This window comes from Lemur catta, chromosome 14 (assembly GCF_020740605.2).
Source record: "Lemur catta isolate mLemCat1 chromosome 14, mLemCat1.pri, whole genome shotgun sequence".
Lineage (NCBI taxonomy): Eukaryota > Metazoa > Chordata > Mammalia > Primates > Lemuridae > Lemur > Lemur catta.
The window spans coordinates 56,494,589-56,510,724 of NC_059141.1; the positions used below are offsets into that span (position 1 = coordinate 56,494,589).

The following is a 16,136-nucleotide window of genomic DNA, read 5'->3' on the forward strand; positions in this document are numbered from 1 at the left end:
TCTCCAGTAGGCAGTGCTAAGGAATAGGTCTTTGGGGGTGACTCAGCATGAGATGGGACAGGCTGAGAGGAAAATACATCCTTCAATGGCTTAAGTAATTCCAAGATTCAGCTTCCAGGTCCACCTTGCAATAGGATGTCCACACTGAGCCTAGTCTTCAGTGTGGTATTTCCAGATCATACTGAACTAGCAATATCAAGACCTTCCTTGCTTCCTTCAGGAACTGCCAAGTTTTGTGTTCATAGATTTTTTCAATGCCTGTAGGGTAGCCATTCACTGACTCTCCTTGAGATAATAGTGAGGAGTGGAGCCTACACCTCAAGTGCACATCACAGACTTAATTTTGGAAATGATAAGAACAATGTTTGTAACTTAGATTGATGCCTTTTTTTTTTTTTTTTTTTTTGAGATAGGGTCTCATTCTTTTGTCCGGGGTAGAGTGCAGTGGTGTTATAATAGCTCGCTGCAACCTCAAATGCCTGGGCTCAAATGATCCTTCTGCTTCAGCTTTCTGAATAGCTGGGAGTACAGGTGTATACCACCACACCCAGCTAATTTTTGTATTTTTTGAAGAGATGAGGGTCTCGCTATGTTGTTTATGCTGGTCTCAAACTCCTGGCCTCAAGTGATCCTCCTGCCTCAGCCTCCCAAAGTGCTAGGATTACAGGTGTGAGCCACTGTGCCTAGCCAGATTGATGTTCTTAACTCTCAAAGCCTGAACTATTTTTTTGGTTCCAACACTAACTCTCAGTATTAATTTGGACAAGTCATTTAATTTCCCAGTGCCAAGTTTTTACCTGTAAAGTGAAAGAATTAGCTCAATGATTTTTGTTTAAGGTACATTCCAACTCTGAAATGGTATGTATGATTCTGTGAAATTGAACTCAGAGAACTTTCACCTTTAGCTTGGATGTTACAGTTTCCATAATGGTACAAGTTCCTGACAACCAACATTTAATTGCATCCAAACAGATGTTTAGTGAGTACTTACTATATTCCCCAGACCTGGGGGCGGGGGTAGAGGATACCACATACATAAAGATTTGATATTAAGAAATGTTTTGAGGATCTGCATTCTAGTGTAGATTTTGCAGTAACATTTACTAAGTGGTCTTTAGCTACATGGGACAGTACAATATGGGAAGATCCTAAAGAATGAGGAAAAGCTGGAGTCTGCCTCAGTGAGCTTTCTATCTAATATAAGGGAAAAAGAATACACAAATATTAAGTATTTTAAAGAAGAATAATAAGCATATAATACAACATATTACAAAATTGAGCTAACTAGTTGAATGTTAAACATTATTTTTAAAAACCAAAGACCCCTTATATTACCCAAAATAGCAATATTTTCATTGTAGGTAATTTTGAAAATACATTGTCAAAAACCATTGATAATCCCACTGTTAATATTTTCATGAGTTTACCTTTGGTTTTCTTTATTATACATGTATACTATATATTTTGTTTTTTTTTTTCAAAAAGCAGGATCACTGTAATATATTTATACAGTTTAGTCTCATGATTTTCTTAAGTTGTATCTATGAGCATTTACCATAAAAAGTACCTTTAGGCTGGCCATAGTGGCTCACATCTGTAATCCTAGCACTTTGGGAGGCTGAGATAGGAGGATGTCTTGAGGCCAGGGGTTCAAGACCAGCCTAAGCAAGAGCGAGACACCATCTCTATAAAAAATAGGAAAAAATTAGCCAGGTATGGTGGCGCTTGCCTGTAGTCCTAGCTACTCGGGAGGCTGAGGCAGGAGGATTGCTTGATCCTAGGTGTTAGAGGTTGCAGTGAGCGATTGTAACACCACTGCACTCTACCCAGGACAATAGATTGAGACCCTGTCTCAAAAAAACAAAACAAAACAAAAAACTTTAATGATAATAACATGCTACATGTGAATGTGCCATAATTTATTTATTCAACCATTCTACTATTGTTGAATGTTTAGGTTAATTTCAATTTTTTAATAATAAAACACTGTGATGAATATCTTTGCCCTGAGTGTTTGGCCACATTTCTCTTAAAGTCCTTAGAATAAACTTTTAGAAGACTGATAACTAGTTAAAGTTTAAAAACTTTTAAAAATCTCTTGATAAATACTGGCAAATTAGCCTTGAGGAAGATTATATTTCTGAAAAATATCCAATAGTACCTATCAACCATTAATTTTTTTACTTAATAGCGTATAATAACTAATTTAAAGAATCCACCTAGTAAGTCAATCAGTTCTCAAAATACTTGTCAAATCAAAGTAGTCTTTATTTTTGCTAGAGTCCCTGGTTTAAACTTGGGTCCTTAAGAATTAACATGACATAGAATAAAGAAATGATCAGGTGGAATTAATCAGGAGGTAGATGATGAAGGAAAATGCCAATTAGCATCTATATATGAAAGAATATAATTTTGGGGAAGTTATTTATCTTATTGTAAAGCATTTATTAAGTACCAAATTACTTTTTTTTTTTAATTGATCTTGCTTTGTTGCCTTGGTTACAGTGCAGTGGCATCATCGTAGCTGCAGCCCCCAACTCGGAGGCACAAATGAGCCTTTTACCTCAGCCTCCTGAGTAGCTGGGACTACAGGAGCACACCACCACATCTGGCTTGCTTTTTTATTTTCTGTAGAGTCAGGGGTCTTGATATATTGCTCAGGCTGGTCTTAAACTCCTGGCCTCAATTGATTCTTCTGCCTGAGCCTCCCAAAGTGCTATGATTATCAGATGTGAGCCACCGTGCTCACATCTTTTTTAAAAAATTACTTTTTAAAAAATTACCTTTTTTAAAAAAATACTTTATTGATATATAATTTATATACTATGCCTTTTACCTATTTAAAGTGTACAATGAGTGTATTAGAGTTCAAAGTATATTGGAGTTCTCTATCCATTACCACAGTTCTAAAATGTTTTTGTCACCCCAAAAAGAAACACTGTATCCATTAGCAGCCACTCCCATTTCTCTCTCCTCCTTTCCCCAACCCCAGGCAACCACTAATGTATTTTCTGTCTCTATAGTTTTGCCTGTTCTGGACATTTTATATAAATGGAATCATATAATATGTGGTCTTTTGTGACCAGATGAATTTTGACATGATCATAGTTCCTAAAGTGTTATATAAATACTGCTCTTGACCTATATTCCGAATTTCATAGTATTTTGAAGTTGGGCAGGCATCATCTTATAGATATCTACTTAAAAATAAAAAAGAACTTTTGTTATGGAGAATTTCAAATATATTCAAAAGTAAAGAGTAAGAGTAAATGTTGTAATGACCCACTCCACCAGGTACTTACCATTAGCTTCCATGGTGATTGTCTTGACAAATTATTGACGTATAGCCAGTTTTGATTTAGTTATAGCCCTCCTTGTTTTTCCTCCCCACTAAATTATTTTAAAGCAAATCTCAGACAGTATATCATTTCATCCACCAAAAATTTAGAATATATCTCTCAGAAGTAAAGACTCTTTTTAAAAGGCAAAACTATAATATTATTATACCTAAAAAATTAACAATAATTTCTTTCCTGTTGTATATTGGTTTTGGGGCAAAAATGAAAAATAAGATAAATGGAAAAACCAAAAAAACAATAATTTCTTAATATAATACAATACCTAGCCAATATTCAGTATCGCTCGGGCGTAGTAACTCATGCCTGTAATCCCAGCAATTTGAGAGGCCAAGATGGGATGATTGCTTGACACTAGGAGTTTGAGACCAACCTGGGCAACATAGCAAGATCCCATCTCTACCAAAAAATTTAAAAGTTATCCGGGCATGGTGGCGCATGCCTGTAGTCCCAGCTACTCAGCAGGCTGAGGCAAGAGGATCACTTGAGCCCACGAGTTTGAGGTTACAGTGAGTTGGGCAACAGAGCGAAACCCTGTCTCTAAAAAAAGAAAAAAAATTACTGGGCAAGAGGGTAAATATATTTTCATTTTAATGGAGATTTTCAGGTTGCTTTTTAGGAAAACTATAACACAAGGATATATTCCTACACTTTGGGGGAGTCTTTTAAGGAAATAAAGATTCCTAGGCTCCAACCACAAACATTCTGATTTAGGTCTATGGTGAGCTCTAGGAAGCTGTATTTTTAGTAGCTCCCAGATCAATCTGAGGTGGTTTTGAAACTACTGCATTTAAGTACCAGGAAATATTGAAAATAACTGTTCTTCTTTACTTACATAAGCAATATCATGCTTTAACCATATATATACACATATATGAATCATAGTATCAAATCAAGATGTGAATTGGCCACATATGTAGCAAATGTAGGTCAAGGGCATGTACATTTTCAGAATGGAAGACTTAATTAGTCAGATTGGGGACAGTACCTTGGGAGACACATATCCAGTTTAGATCAACCCTTCTCTGAATAATCTAGAAAGATTTTGAGGAGCATTTAGTAGTTGTTTAGAATTTAAGTGATTGAGAGAAACTAAGTGGGGTGGGACATAAAAGACCATTACACATGTAAAATGTTTCTGAAAAGCTTCTGTTTAGAGTAATAAGCAATTACCAGGTGAGATGATAAAGAGGACCATGCTGAAAATGAAGACACTTGAATTATAATCCTGGTTAAACTACTAACTACCTGTCAGATGCTGGAACTCATTTTCCTGTTATATGAAGTGAGGAGGTATGATAGATGATTACTACGATCATTTTAGTTCTTAACGAGTCCAGAGATAATAGTTTACTTTGTCACTATGGATTCTCTAGAAAATCACTGTGTTAGATAATTTCCTCTGTATATGTTAAAAGTCCTGGGCCCATGTCTGACAGAAGCTGATTATGTTTACAAAAATGAAATGAGGCAAGACGAGGACATTCAGCTGTCTGTCCACAGAACGCTTTCTCTACAAAGTTCTTAAAGGGCTATGAGCTGAGACCCTTGTGGCCTACAGAAAACTATCCATATTCTGAAAATCTTGTTTCTAAATTTCAGGAGCATATCCTGCATTGGATTCAGGGATGCATATTTGTTATTTAATGAGACAAAAACTCCTGAGTTTGTGTTGCCAGGCTAAAAGTTTAGACCACAGAAGAAGAGGTGGCTTCAACTTGTATTTCTTTTTTCTTCCTCAGGCTCTGCAGATGGCATGGGGAGGAGGTTGCATTCAGCCCCTGGTCCTGGTCTCTCAAAGACCCCAACAGCAGAAATGGAGCACAGTCTCCATGAAGCTAGCACAGTGCCTGTTTCTCAGGTAGCAGCCTCAGATGCTAAGGTGCTGGGCCTGGGGATTGTTTTGGGGAAGGGAGTATGGAGAGATGTGAGTGGTGGGGTTGATGGTAAGGCAGAGACTTGGTAATGTGGGGCCATCAGAATAAAAGCCTATGAGTGGGCTTCTTTTGAGTGAGAAGAGATTGCCACATGGCTACTACCTTACAAATAACATCTAATTTGGTGTCTACTATTGAGTCTTTACCTATTCTTTTCCATATCCCTGCGGACAGGGTCTGAGGGAAGACCACAGGTCTGGTGTTATGTGTCTGCTTGTATGTGTCTGTGTGTTTGAAGGCTGCACCTTGCCGAGGCCTCAGCAGGGAGTGTGGGGAGGATGAACAGTACAGTGCAGAGAACTTTCGCCGCATCTCACGCAGTCTCAGTGGCACCGTTGTCACAGAGAGGGAGGAGGCTCCAGTTTCTTCCCACAGTTTTGTAAGTAGAATCAGGGTCTGTCTATTCAGAGCACTGTCCTCCTTGCTAGGTAAAAATACAGTGCAGGTGAATAAACAGGGAGAAAATGAAGGTTGTAATTTCAGGGAAAGGCATGTGCTCTCAGCAAAAATGAGAACATGCAGCCATTATTTTATTTATACATATTCAATTGGAGCCCAGAGGAATGTTCATTTCTTGTAGCAATTCTGAAAGGGTGTGTTACAGGGCACCCTAGGTTGAGAAAAGTCATAGTAGCCTTGGGAAGAATCTGAGAAGCAAAGGCTGCTGATTGGCTCAGAACCCACTACACTAATCAAAGGAAGAAGGGAAGAAATGGGACAGAGTATTGTTTTGCTTTTTCCTCCCCACCCCACCGCTCAGTACATTTTTGAGTGGTGTCCAGTGTGGATTTAATATAAAGTAAAGCACGTGCATTAATGAGAAAAGGAAAATGATTTAAAATCCTCTCCTGAGGCTTTTCGTATGGTACTAATGCAATAATCTGTAGGAGGAAGGGACAGGAAAATCCAAGCTAGTAGAGATCAACAGACTTAAATACTATCTGTGGCTAGGTTTATAGGTAATTTTACCTTTTGAGAATTTCACACACTTGTCCAAGACAAGTCGAGTTTTCTTTACAATGAAGGGCAGGATACAAAGCATCAGTGTATTGAAGCTTGTCCAAAAGGTCAGTTCAATAAAAGTGTAAAAGCAAGTTTTATATACATGGCACAAAAAATAAAAAGGTATAAAAGGATATAGAGTGGAAACTAAGTCTCTATCCTACCAGCCCTTCAGATCTAGTTTCCCTCCCAAGAGACAATCATTTTTTTTTATTTTGCATTAAGTTCTTAATTCTGAACAGCCTGCTACTCTTTTTTGGAAAAGGTGGTCTCTTCTGCCTAGCATTTGCTCTTGTATACCTTCAATGCATTTAATGGCAAATTATTATTTTCCTAGGAGAGTTGGCTTCCTTTCCTCTGACCTCTATATCATGGATTAATTGATTCATTCCTTTAAACAAATGCTTATTGAGCTTATTATGTTCTAGGTATTGCGCCAGGTGCAATACAATGGTGAGTTAGATATAGTCCCTGCTTTTATGGAGCTTACAGTCTACTGTGGGAGACAGATAAATAAACAAGCAATTATAATACAGTAAGGATTTGATGCTATGGGAGCATAATAGAAGGGACATTTAAACCAGGGTTGATGTATGAGGGAAGGCTTCCTGGTGGAAGCAAAAAGAATACAGCAGGTAAAGGTACCTGAAGCAAATATTAACTGAACTAAAAGAAGTTCATTTGGGATGGCACGATTAGAAAGTCTGGTAAGGGGCGATGATGGAGAGTGTTGACAAGTGAGATTGCAAAGAATAAAAACAAACGGTAGATCGAAGAACACAGACAACCCTCACAGTAAGGAGTTTGGAAGGATAGAAAAAAGTAGATGTATTGGAGAGCCAATTAGGAAGTAAACATCAATGAGACTTGGTGACTACGTGCCTGGATGTTGGGAGAAGAGTATAAAGGATGATGGCCAAAGTTTTATTTATTTAGAGACAGAGTCTTGCTCTGTTGCCCGGGCTAGAATGAGTGCCGTGGCGTCAGCCTAGCTCACAGCAACCTCAAACTCCTGGGCTTAAGCGATCCTACTGCCTCAGCCTCCCGAGTAGCTGGGACTACAGGCATGTGCCACCATGCCTGGCTAATTTTTTCTATATATATTTTTAGTTGGCCAGATAATTTCTTTCTATTAGTAGAGACGGAGGTCTCGCTCTTGCTCAGGCTGGTCTCGAACTCCTGACCTTGAGCGATCCACCCGCCTCGAGCCTCCCAGAGTTCTAGGATTACAGGCGTGAGCCACCGTGCCCGGCTGTGATAGCCAAATTTTATAGGTTCATAGTGATATATTTGAGGGAAGATATGTGTTCAATTTTGTATATGTTAAGCTTGAGTGGAGATATCTGGCGGTAGGCCTTTGGATATGAGACATGTGAACTGGAAATTGGAATTTTGGAATCATAGCCCTTGAAAAGAGGAGAAGAGTATTGCCAGAAGAAGAGAAGAGCCAGGATATATCCCTGAAGAACATCAGATTTAAGGTGATTTTTCTTCTGAAGAACCCTAAAAGGAGACTGAGAAAAAGAGACCAGAGAGATTGAAGGGAAACGAGAGAAATGTGATATCATGGATACCAAAGGAAGAATGTTTCAAAAAGGAAGGAGTAATTAGCTGTGTTACATGCTGAGAGGGCCGGCAGTCCTTAAGTTGCATGGTAAATGCCTACCATCAGTCACTCTGTGGTAGGTGCTGAGAGCATACACTGATGGGACAATACAAATTCTGCCCTTGAATAGCTTGCAATCTAGTAAAGGAAATTAGATATACTGGCATATAGATTATTTTATTTAATGTATTATTTACTAAGTGCCTGCATTGTTCCGGGTGCTGTTCAAGATGCTGGGATATGGAAATGAAAAGAAATGTATGCTATTAGGGGAGAGAGGCAATAAACAAATAAATGATGTAACCTCAGACAATATTAATTATGATAAAGAAGAATAAAATAAGGCAAGGGAATAAGGAGTAAAGTGGTTTTTCTTACCACTTTCTGATAGGGTAATGAGGGAAATTAGCTCTAAGGAAGTAACATTTAATCAGAGACCTCAGTGATATGAAGGTGTGAACCCTTGGAGGAATATTCCTTGTAACAGAAACAGTAAGTATAACAGCTCTGAGGTAGGAATGAGTTTGGTATGTTTGAGGAACATTAAGAAAGTTAGAGCATAAAAGGTATAGGAATAATAGGAGATAAAGCAAGGACTAGCAGGGCCATATCACATAGGACCTTGTAGGCCATGGTAAGGAGGTAGGTAGTGGTTGGGAGATAGGAAGATCAGATTGAAGGCTGTTACAACAGTGGTCCAGGAGAGTTTAAATATAAAATCCATAGGTAGAAATGATAGTACTTGGCAACTAATGGAATTGTGGATGGGAAGTGGGAAATCAAGGGCAATGCCAATGTGTGAGTCTGGGTGACTTAGGAAAATGAGGTACCAGGAAGAGGAGTTTGGAAGAATGTCGGTTCAATTTTGGATATATTATTGTTTCAGATATTAAAGGAGACATTTCTAGGTCTTTACCCCAAAATTGGATAACTAATAGACTGTAGAGCAGGATATAAGCATCAGTGAATACAAATTTGACAGGAAAAAGAGGAAGCTGTGGAATGTAGCAGTGACAGGAGAGAAGATGGAGTAGAGTTCTTGATTCTACATTTAAGCATATATATTTTAGTTCCCAATACTTAAGAGAAGTATAGAATTGTTTTCTCAATCTCTCAGGCTTTCTGAATTTCTCTCTCTCATTTCTCCTTTATTTTTAAATTTCTATCTCAATCTCTCTAATTCTACTGTTAGCATTAAGGAGTTTGCTAAAGACCTGACTTGCAGGGTTAGAAAGGTGAGGGATATGAGGAAGACTGGTTAAGGGAAGAGAATCTGAAGTTTGGAGTTTCGTAGAGGGACTGATGGGGAAAGTGGCTGAGTAACTTGGGTTCCTCTTCAGAACAAGGCACGTTTGTGCTCTAGTTCCCTCCATTTCCCTCTGCTTGCCTTACTGTGTTTACCCACCACATCCTACTGTGTGTTAATCCTCATCTCTGTGTTTTCTTTTTGTCTTGTCTCATTATAAGGATTCATCAAACGTGAGGAAAAAGCATTTGGAAACCGGGCACCGTTGTTCCAGCTCCTCTTCCCTCCCTGTCATCCATGACCCTCCTGTGTTTCTCCTTGGTCCCCAACTCTACCCTCCCCAACCACAGTTCCTGTCCCCAGATGTCCTGATGCCCAGCATGGCAGGGGAGCCCCATAGACCCCCAGGTAACTCCCTCCAATCCAATATTATATGCCAGTGTGGACCTCTAAGGATCAAATCAGTATGCCTGGGGGTGGGGGTGGGTGTCCCAAGGTGGGGTGGTATAAGGATATGAATTACTACTTTAAGGCAAAGCATTGATCTAGATGCATTGTGACTGAATCATTTCTTGGGCACCATGGTTCTTAGACTAAGGGTCTAGACCAGCACCCCTAGAATCTGTCTACCTATGAGAATGAACTGCTTCAGTCATGATAAAATAAGCTTTTAAGTGACAAAGGTGAATTAATACCCAGTCTTTGGGATACCCCAAAACAGAAAGTGTCATCTCTATCAGCTAGTCTTCTCTCCTTCTATGATCTGAGTCTCAGCTGAGGGGTGGTCTAGGAAGACAAGGAATGAGTGGGAGATTTGGAAAGACCCTTTACATGGAGTACCATGCCATGTGTACAGACCCAGACAATCCTGGGGAAGGTGGGCAGCATCGTTCTGTCTTTCTTTGACCCTCCACAGTAAGATGTTTTTGTTTTTCCCCTCATGAACTGAATATACAGCTTAAGGCAGTGGTTCTCAGTAGGGAAAGGGGAAGTGCTACTGAATCTAGCAGGTAGGGGCCAGGGATACTGCTAAACATCACACAATGCACAGGGCAGTCCCTCCCCACCCCAACAAAGAATTATCAGCTCAAGATATCAATAGTGCCAAGGTTGAATAAATGTATAGAAAAGGCATTCCACGTTGTGTGTGTGGGAGGAGTGGTGTCAACAAAAGCAGAGATCTCAGAGATTGAACGAGAATGTAAGCAGAGGCAGTTTAAGGTGAAGGTACCATGTTAACAAAAGCTGAGTGAGGATTAGAGTGGTGGTTCCAGGAGTAGAGTCATAACAAAGGGAGTATACATTTACTATATTAGGGAGCCATTCTTGTGTGTGTAGGGGAGGATGGAGGAGGGATTATAGTGGAGTGAGGTAGAAGTATGGCAACTGTTTAATTTGCCCAGGTTGGAGGTAAGAGACTTGATTTTGATGTATATTAATATTTTTAAAAAATGAAATAAAAAGCTAGTTCCTTCTTTCCTTTGTGTGTATGCTTTTGGAGGAGTGGGGAGTTGAGTGGAATAGCCAGGAATGGTGCTCTGGGAAAGAGAATGGTTTTCTGAAGATACTCAGTCTTTGGATTTCTTTTCTCTCCCCAGGAACTTCGAGGAGCGTCCAGCAGTTTCTGGCTATGTGTGACAGGGGTGAAACTTCCCAAGGGGTCAAGTACACAGGAAGGACTTTGAACTACCAGAGTCTCCCCCATTGTTCCAGAACAGATGCCTCCTGGGGACCCTGGTCAGAGACCAACCAGCACATTGGGGCCAGATTCCTGACTACTCCAGGGTGCAATTCTCAGCTAAGCCACACTGCCACACTACCAGAAAGAAGCCAGGGCCTTCAGGTTCCTCACGCTCAGTCCTGGGGAGATCTTTTCCACTTACCCTCCCACCTTCGCATTGTTCACCCTGTGTCCTCACCATCCAGCAGTCTTCATGTGCCCCTGAAGTCAACTTGGAATTCAGGTCCTAGTCCAGGGCCCCGAACCTCTGGTCCTCGAAGAGTAGATATGCCCCCGGATGATGACTGGAGGCAAAACATTTATGCCTCCCAATCTGGACACAGGAGGACACGGGGAGAGGGGTTTCTGTATGTTCTAGCAGATGCCCCTGGGAAAGAACAGATCAGGGCTCGAGCCCTGCAGCACAGCCAGTGGTAAGGGTCACTCCTTTCCTTTCCTGGAGCCACACCTTTCTCTGAAAAACTGTGCTGTAGCAGAGTTGGTACCCTGCATCCCTGCCATGGTTGTGCTATTCTCATCTCAACATAGAATTGGCAGTTTCTCCTAGGGGTGCCAGGAACCTCTAAAGAGACCTGGCTCTTTGGGAGGGAATATTTGAAATTCTAACTTCCATTCCCTTAGCAAAAAGAAACATCTGCTGTTTAAGGACTTTATTTGAGCCACTTTAAAGATGTATTCATGATATTACTCTGGACACTAGTCATTCCTTAGGATCTTAAGATCACTATTTCACTATTTTATTCCTGGATGCTTTATGCCCTCACCTCCACCTCAGCCCTCATCCTCTGTTCCCTGCTATATGCCTAACTTCTACTCTTATTTTATCCACCTATCCCTATTACCTGACCCTCTATCTTCCCCATCTCCCATCCCAGGAGGGAATGTAGCCCTGTGGTCATGGTTCTGACCACATCATTCAGGGCAGCCCACCTACCTGCCCAGGTATTATGGCCTGTCAGCTCTGTGCCCCCAAACCTTAGGCCTAGAATGTGGAGCTGCCAATATAACATTTGCCCTTCTGAACAGATGGAGTCAGGCATACTAACATACCCTCTATCTTTAGCAGCAGAGCCATTACTGCCACTTGCTCATTCGCCGTTGTAAACCCTCAGATTCAGCTGAACTATTTTAGGGCCAAACATACTGTTTTTGTAAAGTATTTTTCATTAATAAATCTATAAGATAGTTCTATTTAATCCCTTGTCATTCTTCCCTTTTGTATGCTCTTGCTTTTTTTATTGGGGTGGGAAGGCCTGGGCATATATATGAAGTGACTTTTGACTGAGTGGAAGTGAGGAGCCAAAGAGGAGTTAAAGGATATATACTCAAGGTGGGAGTCAATGGGCCCTAAAATAGAGTGCCTTTCCTTGTCATTATGGCCAGTAGCATGTTTCCTATCCTTTTCCTGCCAGAGGCACTCAATACTCAATACATTAAACACTTCCTTCCTCCCTTCCTTAGCAAGATTTTCTGGAGATTCAAATTCCTCTTACAAATTCACTCCTGACCCATGTATTCTTGGTGCCCTCCTCCACCTTACAGGTTTGTGATGTGACTCCTATCCCTTGCTCTCTTCCCATGGCAGCCCCTCCCCTACCTTTCCCCTGTGATGTAATGGCACTTCCATGCCAGAAAGATCCATTTTTACCCCTGCCGCGCTCCCAGGAGTCCCTTTCCTCTAAAAGATATTTTGTGGGCTCCCTTTGTGAAAAATACCTATTGTTGGGCTTTCTTGTCTCTTTTATTTCAGCTCTCAGGAGCATTGAGATTGACACAAAGAAAGGGTAGGAAGATACTCTTTGAGACCTTCAGACTACTACTTACCTAATTATCACCATACATTATGAACAGATTCTGAGCACATATATTATTGAACAGGAGGAGGGGCAGGAATTTCTCACTCCATCGCACTTAGATCCTATACCATCAAGTTCTATAGATCTTAGTAGATATGGTTGTCCCTTTCCATGATTCAACATATCCCCTGGTGTCATACACACACTTTTCTAATAATTTCTGATAGAACAGTCAGTTCTTCCTCATGAATGTCAGTCACCTTGGTCTCTATGAAGTTTCCATAAGTCACCTGGATCCAAATTCTGTGCATGCACATAAATAAGGAACTAATTTCCAATTCCCTATTTACTCCCAAATCTATTTTTGGAATGAATCAAGAAGGAGGCTGTGTCCTTTTCAGGTGAATTCTGCAGATTCTTTGAACACCTCCTGGTGTCATTCCTTCTCTTCCCCTTACCTCTTTTAATTCTGCTTCAGCTGCTTTCTTATTTTGTGCCTTCAGACTCTTGACAATTCCAGACCTCAAACACAAGGGCCAGAATTCTCTTTCAAACTCCATTTTGAATGGTCACTTCTGTGCTCTAGAACCTACAATGCTTCCTCTATTCTCGTATCTATCCCCTGCCGACTCTTTAGTACTCAGATCTGGTAGCTAAATTGTTAAACATTTATTTCTCTATTTTAGTAGGAGATTCTAAGGTTTGATCATGTCTCCCCATTTTACTGGAAGCGCCATGAGAGCCAGTGTCGTGTTTCCTTCATCGCAGCAACTAGCTACATACTGCCCCCTCTCCTCAATCTTTTGTTTCTGCATGCAAAGAATTTTAACCTGATCCCTTGGCCTCGTCCTGTTTCTATCCTAGCCTCAGTAATTTTGCCCGAGTCCCTAGAGCCTGCCCCGCCCCCGCCCCCGCACGCGCGGTGCATGCCGGTCTTAGCCCCTCTGTAGCGAAAGAGGGTCCGCCATGTTCCCCGGCGGCGCCGCCGCTTGGCTCTGGTAGTCGCCGCCCCCGCCCCCAACCCCGCCCGGCCCAGAGCCTAGCCGAGCCCCGGGCCCAGCATGGCCGCCCCGGAGCCGGCCCGGGCTGCGCCGCCCCCACCCCCGCCCCCGCCGCCCCCTCCTGGGGCTGACCGCGTCGTCAAAGGTGAGAGGTGGACGAAGCCCTGGGGGCCTGGCTTGAGGAACTGTGTGTGAGGGCGGGCGGGAGACCGTCCCCTCGGGAGCGGGCCCGGAAGGGCGGGCGAGTGACTGGCTGCCTCCCTTGGGGAGTGGCCCCTGGGCGGGCCCCTGCTGGACTGGGCTGAGTCGGTGGCTGCGGGCTCTGCGGGCTCCTGCTTGCCTTCAGGCCAGGCGGCGGTTTTGCCTCCGGGGCTTCCTAGCCCAAGGGGTGAGGCTGCTAGCTGCAGTGAGCTCCCTTTTTCTCCTACTTGGCCTGTCAAAGCGGCGCAAGGGCCGCGATTAGCTTCCTGCTCCGCGACAGCTGCACTCCTGGCTTGCTGGGGTGAACTGAGGGGCTCAGAGCCCTTCAGCCACGCGGGGCCCGGCCATGAGCGGTCAGAAATCTCCTCGGCTTTGGCCCACGCCTGCTCCCCAGTGACAGCCGTCCGCCTTATCCGCGCTTTGCTAGCGCCAACCGCAGGGGTTCGCGCTCGGCCCTCAGGTGCCACCCAGCGCGGAAATTGGGGGAACCATATGGGATTGGACCAGGGTGAAGGGTCGAGGCAGGAATTGTGAGGCTAGGTTTTATAGTGCAGAATAGGAGTAAAAGAATCATAAAGGAAAAAACCTTCTGGATAGGAAGAAGTATTTATTTAGAAAACCATCAACACTGTTTGGTCAAAAGGGGTTGCCCCTGCAGACACACACCCACTCACTCCCTCTAGAAGAAAAAGTTAAATGTTTCTCAGCTAGGGCAGAATTTATGTATGTTTGCCCACAACAGGTCAGCGGACTAATGTGAAATATAGAGAAATTCAGGGCTAATTGAGAGTTGTTTAAGATTCCAAGCTCTCTGGGAGAGCTTCAAAACTTCAAACACTGTTATGGAGATGAAAAACAATTTGGAATGATTTTTTTTTACCGTGTAGCTTGATTGATAAATTGAAGTCGTTGTATAATAAAGTTTTCCTTATTTGTATAATGTTTATTTAAAAAATATAGATACTCCTTTTATTTTTTGTTTTGGTTTTTTTCATCCAGGTTTTTAAATGTACTGACACAGTGTTTAAACCCTGTTTTAATCTAGTTTTTGAAATCTGACCCTATATGTTTTCATTAAGATATCTAAAAACAAGAAAACCTTTTTTGTGTTTTTATAAATTTAAATTTTTCAATCTGAGCCTCCTTGGATTCTTAAGAACACTGATTTGCACCCTAGGCTTATGTGGATTATTTTTAAAGTTAGTATATCAGGTTGGGTCAGGCATTGGAATGAGCTGAATAAAGAGTTTATGGAATCCTTGTACTGAGAAATCTTTCTTAAAAGAGAAAAAAATCGGTAGTTCAGGCATTAATTCTGTCAAGAAATCCTGGAGTTTTATGGGAGTAGGAACAGGGGATATTGGCTGCTGCTGCTTTTTCTGACTGTATTTCTGTGTTGTGTGTTGATTTTCCTGGGCACTTTTCACCTGACTGTAAGATGGGATAACCAGTCACATTCCTGAGCAATGAGTTTATGCTATCCTTATGCATGTGAATCTCGTTCCTTGTTGTATATAGTAATGTTTTTTCCTGTACTGCTTTAATGCAATAAAAATAAGATTCCAAGCATAAGGCAGATTCCTTATAGGTGGGTTGTGAGTCCAAGAGACAGTCACATTTGCAGTTTATTGGTATGGAATAAAAGCCATTTGATTTAGGTAAATAGGAAAGGAGCTTATTAGTATAGAAAATTAGAGTTAATTAAAGCTCATGGTTATCGTATCTCATGCTTAGTTGTATGTTCTTCATGAAGACAACTTTCATTTCTTTGTGGAATTTGTTAGCCAGTTGAAATGACTGATGTGGATTACATGTTTAGAAATGGTGTGTAACAGTCTAATTTGCACTGCTTATGGAGTCTCTTGCAGTTACTGGAAAATTCATCTTTAATATGGATCCAGAAATCCACTTTTAAATTTCATCTTCAGGATTCTTTCTTGCTTTCTACATTCAATAATTGTATCATAATGTTACATTTGATGATAGAGAACATTGATTGCCAGAGGAAAAATGACCACTGTGCTAGTTCAACTTAAGTTTAGCTTGTTAAAAATCCAGATTTCTTTTAAGTCCAGGATGTGATGCTAGTTTTGCATCTGTACCACTTCACAGTTGTAATATTATGGAGACCATCCGTTGGCATTCACTGTAAGTATTCTCTTCCTCCCTGAAACTTGTTATTGTCTCTAAATTTTTTGCTCTGTGCTTGTAGTCAGAAGGTCTACATTTTATGGTCATGTAAGTTCTTAA

The 16,136-nt window shown here is 41.4% G+C and overlaps 2 protein-coding genes across 19 annotated transcripts in view; both read left to right on the forward strand.

Annotated features, from left to right (window-relative positions):
- Window positions 1-12,084, forward strand: part of USP54 (ubiquitin specific peptidase 54) — a 114,578-nt gene extending 102,494 nt beyond the window's left edge. For 10 of the 13 annotated variants that reach the window (XM_045568984.1, XM_045568983.1, XM_045568986.1 and 7 more), the window contains 4 exons: window positions 5,099-5,217; window positions 5,532-5,672; window positions 9,369-9,555; window positions 10,746-12,084. In XM_045568984.1, the coding sequence (XP_045424940.1) occupies window positions 5,099-5,217; window positions 5,532-5,672; window positions 9,369-9,555; window positions 10,746-11,305 (1,007 nt within the window). In that variant the 3' untranslated portion in view covers window positions 11,306-12,084. The remainder of the gene's footprint in view (window positions 1-5,098; window positions 5,218-5,531; window positions 5,673-9,368; window positions 9,556-10,745) is intronic. The other 3 variants (XM_045568989.1, XM_045568991.1, XM_045568994.1) reach the window with 1 other exon arrangement.
- A 1,526-nt stretch (window positions 12,085-13,610) lies between these two features.
- PPP3CB (protein phosphatase 3 catalytic subunit beta) overlaps window positions 13,611-16,136 on the forward strand; it is a 49,706-nt gene continuing 47,180 nt past the window's right edge. For 3 of the 6 annotated variants that reach the window (XM_045568997.1, XM_045569001.1, XM_045568998.1), the window contains exon 1: window positions 13,611-13,830. In XM_045568997.1, the coding sequence (XP_045424953.1) occupies window positions 13,746-13,830 (85 nt within the window). In that variant the 5' untranslated portion in view covers window positions 13,611-13,745. The remainder of the gene's footprint in view (window positions 13,831-16,136) is intronic. The other 3 variants (XM_045569002.1, XM_045568999.1, XM_045569005.1) reach the window with 1 other exon arrangement.